The sequence below is a fragment of the Photinus pyralis genome, unplaced genomic scaffold (assembly GCF_008802855.1).
Source record: "Photinus pyralis isolate 1611_PpyrPB1 unplaced genomic scaffold, Ppyr1.3 Ppyr1.4_LG1, whole genome shotgun sequence".
Lineage (NCBI taxonomy): Eukaryota > Metazoa > Arthropoda > Insecta > Coleoptera > Lampyridae > Photinus > Photinus pyralis.
This window is the reverse complement of record NW_022170249.1, coordinates 19,245,206-19,256,476: the sequence shown is the minus strand read 5'-3', so window position 1 is coordinate 19,256,476 and position 11,271 is coordinate 19,245,206. Positions and strand designations below refer to the sequence as shown.

The 11,271-nt window shown below is 40.0% G+C and overlaps 1 protein-coding gene across 1 annotated transcript; it reads left to right on the top strand.

Annotated features, from left to right (window-relative positions):
• Positions 1-9,773: 9,773 nt before the first annotated feature.
• LOC116160589 (28S ribosomal protein S11, mitochondrial-like) lies at positions 9,774-10,736 on the top strand. Its single transcript, XM_031473820.1, has 5 exons — positions 9,774-10,043; positions 10,095-10,225; positions 10,273-10,373; positions 10,422-10,487; positions 10,541-10,736. Exons 1-5 carry the CDS (start codon positions 9,850-9,852, stop codon positions 10,646-10,648), a joined length of 600 nt encoding a protein of 199 aa, XP_031329680.1. The 5' UTR covers positions 9,774-9,849; the 3' UTR covers positions 10,649-10,736.
• Positions 10,737-11,271: the final 535 nt, after the last annotated feature.

Here is an 11,271-nt window from a genome sequence, read left to right as displayed (position 1 = left end):
CGCGAGTTTTCTTTCTAGTCTAAAGGCACCTTTAGCCTCCTCCCATATTCCATGCCTTGATCTTGAAGTATTCTTGTTACTTAGGTACATATCCTATGTTGTCTTTATGCTTCCCCTTTTCTTCCTATTTTGAATTCTGGTGTTCCATATGTGTTTCGCACGCCAACTGTTTTCCATTTGTCCAAGGCGTCCAAATAAGCGTTTTAATTTTTGTCTATCAAAGGTCTCTATCAGAGCATCCACTTCTATTTTTATCTTCTCACTAGGAATTCCACCAACTCCCCTTACCCTTCGCAAGTACTTCATTTCTGTAGCGTGTAGTCTGGTTTTTTGTGATTCGTTCAGCACCCAACTGTCTCTCTTCCGTAGGTCAATATTGGTCTGCAATGTTATTGCTTTAAGTAGATTTAATTAATAGTTTCTTTCTATCGCCTTTGGCATATTCTAGGAATTCCTCGAGGAATTCATACCTATGTACTTGAAATGTAGATATCAACAAAATTCATCTTGATAACATGACATTAACATATACCCACTACACCTACTTACAATAGGTAAGCAGGTAAACTAAAATTATCTTCAATTATAACGTTTGCAGGTTATGTGTATTGTAACGTTATTTATATAAATTCGGGTTCGATTTATATCAATATTTATTAAACAAAACTAAAACACTATAAAATCCGTACAATTTATATCGATTATTTATATCACACACTTCGAAATTTATATCAGCTTTTCACGCTCTATGTTTCGTTCGCACTCGATCTCGTTCGATAGTAGACTGCCGCGATGTTCGGTCCGCAACCATTTATACACGCAAGCAATGTAAGTCCAGTACATTCTCGAATACGCGTAGAGAATTCCAGAGTGCCAAAGGCGACGTCATGTCTGCAGCATTTCCGTTACACTGCCCCCTTCTTAATTCTGGACGTCTCGTTCAGAAACTGCGTTAGTATTACTTTTTAATGCCTCGTGTCGGAATCTGCAGTCAGAGCCTGCTCGACAAACACCTTTCTTGAAAAAGTAACAGTCCACAGTTTTGCGGAGGGTCGTCCCCTGTGGGTTGAAGCAGCATACTATAATTCGAACGCTAGTGTTTCTAAAAATCACTTCGATCATGGTTCGCACTATTTTCCAGTCCAACCCATCTAAACCACATCCAATCTTCGGAATCGCCAAGCTATTTATGTCATAGTATGCCATGAGTTTCCTTAAGCTTTTTAAAGCAGACCAGAGGTTTTCATAGGTGGGTTTTCCTTCTGACGTTTTCTTTGAAACCAAGTAGAACAAAGAGCGTTGACTATCTTCCAAGCGCAGTACTTTACCCACTCGTGGTCTTTGCTTTAACAACTCGTCCATTCTTCCAAATCTTTTCCGGAATACGGAAGCTATACCTCTACCCATGCGAAGGTCTTCGGCGACACAATGGGCGATGGAAACGTTAATCGGAAGCTCAAAAATATTTTGACAAATTTCCTGAGTAACGCCAAATCGAGCTTTCTTCCGCTGGGCGTAATTTGACATAAAATCGTTAAAGTTTGGCTCGATCCCAAAGCTGCGTTCCTCTTCTCGAATACCTCTAACTTCTTCGTTGTTGTTGGATCCGGCATATCGTGCGAGTCGATTAATGTGGACAACTTTCAGTTTCCGGTGGTTCATTCTGATACGATATATCACGTCATTTATTTTCTTGATCACCTCATACGGACCTTCCCATTGTCTTTGTAGCTTGGGAGAAAGACTTCTTCGTCTCTGTGGATTGTGCAGCCATACCAGATCTCCAGCTTCAAAAGTTTCATTGGCCGAGCGGAGGTTGTATTGATTTTTCATGCGATCGCTGGCAATCTGAATATGATTTCTAGCCAAGTCGTGAATATCGTTCATCTTCGCCTTTAGTTGGTCAACATAATTTTCACCTGCGACATATTCTTCATGGGGTTTACGCCCAAACTCGAGATGACATGGAAGGCGTAGTTCACGACCCAACATAAGGCAGGCAGGAGTCTGACCCGTGGTCTCGTTGACGGCTGATCGATATGCCATAAGGAACAGGTGGAGGAACTGGTCCCAATTTTTCTGATGTTCTGCCACGACTTTTGAAAGATATTTACCCATCGTTCGATTCATTCTCTCAACCATTCCATCTGACTGAGGATGCAAAGGTGTTGTTCTGGTTTTATTGGCTCCTACCAATCGACAAACATCTTGAAACAAAGCCGATTCAAAGTTCCTTCCTTGGTCTGAATGGATTTCTATAGGAACACCAAAACGTGTAAAGAACTCCTTTACCAACACTTCTGCAACTGTTGCTGCCTCTTGGTTTGGAATGGCGTAAGCTTCAGTCCACTTTGTGAAATAATCCATAGCGACTAGGATATATTTATTTCCGCCATCTTGTCTCGGGAAACGGTCCTGCGATATCGATAGCAACTCGTTCCATCGGACTACCAACGTTATACTGCCTCATGGGTGCCTTCTTCTTGGAAACTGGTCCGTTTCCAGTAGCAAGAAACTCACATTTTTGACACCATCGCCGGACATCTTCTTTACGGTTGACCCAATAGAATCGCTCACGTACCCTTTGCAACGTTTTCGTAATACCAAAGTGTCCTCCGGAAGTGCCGTCATGCAATTTTCGCAATACTTCCGACACTTTACTCCTAGGTACTACTAATTGCAGCGTCGATTCGGTGCCATCTTCACTTTCAAGGGTCCTATACAACAGGTTGTCTTTCAGAGTCAGGCTATTCCATTGGCCCAATAACTCTTTACTTCAGGACTTGTGGCACTAATGTCTTGCCAGTCTGGTCTTTGTCCGTGGCGCATCCAATTCAGAACAGTTTTTAAACTTGGGTCGTTTTCTTGGGCCGTTTTGATTTCGCTTGGCTTCCACTCCTCACTCTCTACAGTTGTTCGTCGCAGATGGCCAATCTTGTCTTCTATTTTAGAACAATGTGTGCAGTTGTCCTTGCACGGTCTTCTTGACAAAGCGTCTGCATTATTGTGAACTTTTCCCGCCCTGTGTTCAATGTCGTAGTCATATTCCTGAAGACGTTCTAACCATCTTGCCACCTGTCCTTCTGGGTTTCGGAACTGCAAGAGCCACTTTAGCGCTGCATGATCTGTCCTTATCAGGAACTTGCGGCCGTAAAGGTACTTATGGAAATGTTCGCATGCCTTTACCATACCCAGGAGCTCTCGCCTAGTCACACAATAATTCCTCTCGGGTTTCGACAGTACTTTGCTGAAATAGGCAATGACTCTTTCCTGTCCGTCTTGCAATTGAGAGAGAACAGCTCCAATGGCGGTGTTACTGGCATCGGTATCTAGCACAAGCTTTCCTTCATTTCTGGGGTAGCCAAGGATAGGTGCGCTAGTAAGAGCCTGCCGGAGATGTTCGAAAGCTCTTTGACAGTCTTCACTCCATTCGTACTCATTGCCTTCTTCTGTCACTTTATTAATGGTTTGGCAATGTTGGCAAATCCTTTCACGAATCGTTTATAATAGGTGCACAAACCGAGGAAACTTCGAATCTCGTGCTTGTTCTCAGGAATCGCCCACTCTTGAATCGCTATAATCTTCTCTGGGTCAGCTGTAACACCATCACGAGATACGATGTGCCCCAAATATTTAACTTCTTTTTGGAACATAAAGCATTTCCTGGGACTTAGTTTTAAATTGGCCTCTCGTAATCGTCCAAACACCTCTCTCAGGTTCTTTAGGTGTTCTTCAAAAGTTTTTCCTACGACAATTACATCATCCAAATATACCAGACATGTCTGCCACGTTAGTCCCCTTAGAACTCCTTCCATAAGTCTCTCAAACGTCGCGGGGGCATTACACAATCCGAAAGGCATTACTGTGAATTGCCAAAGTCCAGAGCCTATAGAAAACGCGGTCTTCTCTCGGTCTGTCGATTCCATTCCCACTTGCCAATAACCACTCTTTAGGTCGAGTGTGGAAAACCATTGGGCTCCAGATAGAGTGTCCAAGGTGTCGTCTATTCTTGGCAGTGGATAGCTATCTTTCTTGGTGACCGAATTTAACAGACGGTAGTCAACGCAAAATCTTGTGGAGCCATCCTTCTTCTTTACAAACACTATCGGTGATGACCAAGGACTATTCGATGGCTCGATGACACCTTGTTTTCTCATGTCTCTAATAATCTCTTCCGCTTCGTCTCGTTTAGCCAATGGGAGTCGCCTTGGCTGTTGTCTAATCGGTTGGGAATTGCCAGTATTATTTTATGGGTGACTATGCCTGTCTTTCCCTTGTCCTGGTCGTTTACCGCGAACACATCCCGAAATTCCACAAGCATATTTTTCACCTTTTGTCGTTGTCTATTGTCCAAATCTGGAGTGTTTTTAATGACCATATCTATCAGCTCTCTTGGATACTTTCCTTTAGATAGATTTTCCGATCTCACAGAGCGAATAGCCGAGATGGGCACACACTGTCCAACTGCAGTTCGTTTGCTTAGCTTAACAGGACTATCTTTCAAATTCATAATTCGAATCGGAACGCCATTTTGAACTTTTACCAGAGCCCTAGCCACTAGAAATTCCTTTTCGTTTAGTGCTTCGACTATCCGTAGGCTTCCCTGGCGACAATATCCATCTAAAGTGGGCATTATAATTTTTTCACTAAGTCCGGGTATAATGACGTCATGAGTGGTTAACAGGCGGATGACATCTTCTTTGTCTTCATGGAAAGGGAGTTCTTCATCACCGACCTTTAACACGCCCTTTTTCACGTCTAACACAGCTCCGAGTTTCTTAAGAAGATCCATCCCCAAGATGAATTGATCAGAAATATCAGCAATTAGCACCTGGTGATTGATGGTGGTCTTTCCGGTGGTGACAGACATTTGTATTTCTCCGTGCGTTTTTATTCTTTCACCAGTTGCTGTTTTTAACTGCACGGTCGAAGATGAGATCCGAGAATGATTCTTCAATAACTCTGTTCTTGCAATAGTTCTTGTTGCACCTGTGTCTACTAGCAAGGATCTGTCTTCTCCATTAACTCGGCCGTCGATGTACAAACTCAGAACTTTTCCAGACGACGTAATGTTTACAGTGAAGATCGGGGCTTTGTTTCTGCAGGTCGACGATAGCCCCTTCCTGTCGACCTTTCCTAGTTTTCCGACTGCTGCAATGGTTTTTGGCAGTTGCGGCGAACGTGTCCAATCTCGCCGTGGTTCACGTTTCTTTGCCAGTGACTGTATTGCTTTATTGACCTTTTCTTCCATTACTTTACTGACCTTTTCTTCCACTACTTTACTGACCTTTTCTTCCACTACTTTACTGACCTTTTCTTCAAAACTTTCAGAGCCACCTTCCTCTTCGATGGTTCTTACCCGGCTCTCACTGCGAGGTTCCACCATACGTACTCGCGCAATTCCATGACTAGCTTTCTTGGCGGCTTCGAATTCTAACGCATGGGCCAAAGCTTTCTCAATTTTGTCGTGCCTAGCCAGTCTCAAAGCCTGCTGGGCATCTCCATCATGAACGGCATCGATAAATGTTACAGCCAGTTGATCAAGAAAGCTCTCCGGTGCCGTAGGGTATGCCAATCGAATCAGTCTAGCGATGTCCGCTTCAAGTTCCTGCAAACTTTCTCAAGGTTTCTGCATTCGGTTCTTGACTTGGGCATAGTAAACTTGCTGAAGGTGTTTATCGCCATATCGCATTTCGAGTCGCGCTACTATTTGTTGGAAGTTCTGTTGATCCTCGGGGATAGTCCGCAACACATCCAGAGCATCTCCTCTCAGAGCAAGAATCAGGGCTGTAGTTTTGCCTTGAAGAGTCCATTTATTTGCCGCAGCCGCTGCTTCAAACTGTCGAACGTACGTGGTCCAAGGAATCTTACCATCAAAAGTAGGTGGCTTTACTCGGGCTTGCTGAACGTCGCCTTCTACCCTTGTATTTGTTTCTGGGTCGACCTTCTTGTAATGAGTAGACTGTGGCACCTCAAGAAGACGGTCCATCAGTAATTCATCTGGGGCACTACTAGTACGCTTTTCCGTAGTCAGTCGCAAGAATTGCTCGCGCAGCTCTTCATACTTGTGCTCAATCTCAACGAATGTTGCTTTAAATGTTTTGGAAACTTCCGTAATTCTATCTTCAACTTTTTCTTCAATTGATGTAGAGACTTCTTCGATAATCTTTCTAGAATTTTCCTCCATCTTCTCGAGTTTCTCTTGAATATTTCTAGAATTTTCTTCCATTTTCTCGAACTTCTCTTCAAAATTTCTAGAATTTTCTTCCAACTTCTCGAACTTCTCTTGAATATTTCTAGAATTTTCTTCAAAATTTCTAGAATTTTCTTCCAACTTCTCTTGGTTGCTTTTCATTTCTTGTTGCAACACCTGTTGGCCATTTTGGATTTGCTGGAGCAAATTGAGCATCGTTTCTTCCATTTTAGCGGCAGCAGATCTTGTTACAGGCATACACAAGCACAAGCACTTAATTTAATCTTACTTTTAATTAATTTAATTAATTCCACTCCTGACACCAATGTAATTTATATAAATTCGGGTTCGATTTATATCAATATTTATTAAACAAAACTAAAACACTATAAAATCCGTACAATTTATATCGATTATTTATATCACACACTTTGAAATTTATATCAGCTTTTCGCGCTCTATGTTTCGTTCGCACTCGATCTCGTTCGATAGTAGACTAACTCGATGTTCGGTCCGCAACCATTTATACACGCAAGCAATGTAAGTCCAGTACATTCTCGAATGTTCCTACGACTTCCACTATCGCGCGCGTAGAAAATTCCAGAGAATTCTGGAGCATTTCCGTTACAGTATTATTTACCCCTTAAACTTGACAGTTTGTGTGCAAATTCAAATTTTAGCGCGCTTGCGTTTGCGCAGTACAGGGAGTCAGTGTGGAACACATCTGCAAGTCACCAAGTATAGCTTCTCCTTGAGGGGGCAGGGGAAGGAAACATTGGACGAGCTCAAGGCGTAAACGCTAACTTGAAAGGAACGCTTGGTTGACAGTTACGCAGCGCCTGCGGGCAGCTAAGTGGGTGAAAGGAAAGCGCCTAATATCGATAGATGGCTGCCGTCGTAATTTCGACGTGTTTAGTAAAATTTCAACAGTCGAAACGAGTTAGAATCGACCTCCCGTTCCACTTCAGTTCGCGCCGGCAACGTGCGTAAGCTAGTGGAACGGAGAATTGCGCTGGTGTGATTGTGGCGTTGCTGGCCTTAAGTGGAACGTACTCATTGTCGATTGGTTTTGGACTAAAATAATCGCAAGCTTTCTTAAAACCCTTACTTTGCCAGTTGGCTTCTGAATAAGTGTACACAGGGCCGGCTCGTCGAAAAAAAATGGGCGAGGCAAGCGCTAACTTTGCCGCCCTAATGAAAAAGTTTTTTGTTTGTTAATTGGTTCTTTAATATAAGTACCACCAAACAACGAGAAAATTAAATAAAATCGTAAAAATCAGAAAATGACGTTTCATAAGCATACAAAATTCAAACAAAAATACCAAAACAGTGTAATAATACCGATATTTATATTTGCAAAATTGTTAACAATATCATCGAAGTCTATGTTAGAACATAGTTCATGTTCAATGGCGAAAATGGCCAGCTCCTTTAATCTGTCATATGTCAATTTGAACATAAATAATTTTTCATTCTTTTTTTTGAGAAAGAACGTTCTCCATTGGCCACATTGACTAGAATAGTTAAAAGTATCCTTAGATACTATACTATTAGTTAACGAAGTTGTATTACACTAATTTTTATTTATTAATTGGTCGCTATATCGATTTCGGACGAGATTCGTCCATCATTAGGCGATACGTCAGAATAGTAAAAAACGAATCATGAAAATAATGAAGATGTTGGAATGTTGAAGTTGTACGTTGTTATCTGTAGTATTGTGAAAGATAAAAATAAAGCATGTACGATGAAGTACTTCCAATTAATAAATGTTAATAAAAATTACTGTAATACAACTTCTTTAACTATTAACACACTAATTGCAAAATGGAGCAATGCATCAACAATACTATACGATATTTGGAAAGTTAGCACTCAAATTGTTTAGCTGTATATAGTTCAGTACCTATTTGTAAAGGTTTTGTTTACCTTTGTGACTTTGCACGATTCCTTCACTTCCCGTCTATAACGATTAAGCCGTAATAAGCGAAGCAGCGACATTGGTATATGTGTATCATCGCCGCCGGCGCTAGCTTATTCGCTGTATATCAAGTACGATAAACTAATTTTAAAAAACCCTGCTATCCTATTAGATAATCGCTAATTAGTGGCCTGGCAGATGGCTATATTTTATAATCGCTTTCAGTCAATTGACATTACTAAGATTTATTATTATACTACATTATAATAGAACATTTTTTTTATTTTGAAATTTCAAAAACGCCGCCTCACCCCACGACCGGCCCTGAGTGTACAATGCATAACAATTTGAGGCGGTAATTGGATGTTTTCTTTCCAGGCCTACTTTGGAGACAAATGTTTCGAAACATAGTTTTATTGCATTGTCACAGTGATATAAAAAAAAAAAGATGTAAAAAGTCTTTAAACAGCACTGGTCCACCAGGTGGAATGGTGTATTTGCCAATTCATTTAATAGTTGTGAATTCTGTTGTTCTGCGGCGATCCAAAACACCAGCCAAAACAAAAAGAACCAGTTAAAATGGGGAAATATCTTAAACAAATCGCAAAAACCTTGATGGCACTTATATTTTGTTCAGTATACAACCTTTTCTGGACATCATTACTAATTCCTTGAGCTAAATGATTGGACTTCAGAATTGTACCTACCTACTTAGCGTACAGGGAATATCTCAGACTTTCATGAGTTAGACAAACAGGATCAAATTTTTTTCTCTTCAAATCTTTGTGAACAAACATTTCACTCATTCTTTTCCCCTTGGAGTATTTTCCCTGAGCAGCTTTTAAAGTGGATGGTTTAATCCATTGACACTCCTTCCTTGTTTTGAATTTTCCTTCTTCTTCATTTACAGCTATTATGAGGGCGTTAATATGTTTACACACCTTCCACCCACACCAGCGACACAATTACATTCGCTTTTAACTTTACGTTCAGAGTCCAACTAGAAAAAAATATCCGTCAATTGTCGTGCGGCAGCAAAGTAAATACCTACTGTTAATATTACTGTATATGGTGTTTTCGAAACATTTGTTTGCCTAACTACCCGTGCTGTGATCTGACCAGCTCTTTCAACAATGGTTTGCCTCCAGTAATTTCTTTTCTTTCTTTTTTAGATGTTGAGCCACAGTTTACAGCAAAAATAGGTTTAAATCCACACTGAATTTCTACTTCTGTAAAATAACGGACATTTAGAAGATAACCTAAACATTTTTTTCACCTCAAATTATTTGATTATTTTTACTGTTTCATATAATATTTACGTAAGTCTCTATTTAGGAACGAAATTTAATTTTAATATAAATAAACAATAATGCAACAAGAAAAGAACGTGAAAAACTATAGTCTAATTTCTTAAACCGTACGGACTGCTACAAACCACTCACTAAGGCCGAATTTTTATTTAACATGCATGGTAAACAATGCGATCAAAGATTTGTTGCACCTCACGAAGTGCCAGAGTCCTTGTGTGGAGGCGCTGGAGTGCAATATTCGCTTCTCGCTTATATGCGACCACTTGGGAAGTTGTTTTGTAACGCCACTGTATATCGAATTCGCCTAAAAACGCCCGACCACAGAATATCGTACTCTATATTCTGTGGCCCGCTATGCTGTTCATCGACTAATCAAGTGGGGAGAACGTAACCTAAAATCTAAATTTAAAATCAAACACAATTTAATGATGTTTCCTACACGTTTATGTTCTGGAATAGAAAGATTATGTGGAACGTATATTAACAAATTGTGCATTAGTACAACAGCTGTTCATTGTCGTGAAGTAGAAGATCGTAGACTAATGTTACGATCAATGCCAGCCCTCGATGAAGGCACTGTTGGCGAAAAGGCAATAGATATTGATACACAATTGGCACAGTAAGTCATTAAATCAGCTTCTTAACTGAATTATAGCAATTGTATGTTTAGAAAAGGAGATATATTCCCCGATATTAACACACCTACTAGGTTATTTTACGGAATACCATTTAAAGATATTCCAATATGTAATATTAAAGTGTCCAAGAACAACACAATTTTATGTTTGACCGATGCGAAAGGTGAGTTATATAAGATTTACCTCTGAGAAACAATGTAATTCTTTCAGGTGTCCCTAAACTTACCAGGTCTTGCGGTGTCGAAGGTTTTAAACATACTAAAAAGGGTACAAACATTGCAGCCCAAGCAACTGCTATTAGTATTGGATTGGTAAGGATGTGTTAACGTGCTTCATACATTAGTAGAATACAATTTTAGCAAGCAAAGGAACAAGGTTATCGGACTGTTCGGGTGCGAGTTGGTGGTTTAGGTCCTGGGAGAATGGTATGTTGAATAAGCTGTTAATTTTGTTTGTATTTTTCACCTTTAAATTTTAGTCCGCAATAAAAGGGTTACAGATGTCCGGTTTGAATATTGCTTCTATAACAGATGGGACCAAAGTGTCTTGGAATCCGCCTAGACCTAGAAAAGCAAAAAAATTGTAGTTTATTTTTTTTACAATAGCATTATTAAATTCTTGTTAAAATAATTTTCAAATATTGTATTAGATGAATTGGACATGGCACCGGGTAAGTCTGATTTTAGTACCTACCTAACTTCCATCATGAAACAAATTCCGGGACGATGATTGGAGAACTTTATTCCTGCAGGAAAGATAGCCGTATTCCCATGATGGCTAAGTTTTGCAATTCTTGAGAACCTATAGGAAAATAGTATGGAAAAAGAATTCCAGTGCTCTACCGCTATGGGAAAACCAAACTCTATGTAAATGAAATCAAAAGTTATTGTCTCGGTTATTGTATTACTTAATTTATTCTGTATTCCACACTTAAATTCTACAAATTTTGATATTTACAAAAGTGGCCTACTAATTGTTGAAGAGCCTTTGCATCTTTTTTTGAAAATATTGAATTAAGTGGGGGATAACTACTAGAGTACCTTTTGCAGACTACTTAATCTCGCTTTTCTTTCTCTTGCCATTTTTTTTTAAGTCTTGCCATGTCTAAGGTTTAGAATTACAGTCATATGTATTTGGTATTTTAATAATACTTGCCCTTCGCCATGCATTCCAATTTTTCTTGAGTCCAGGGATTAAATTCAATTTCAC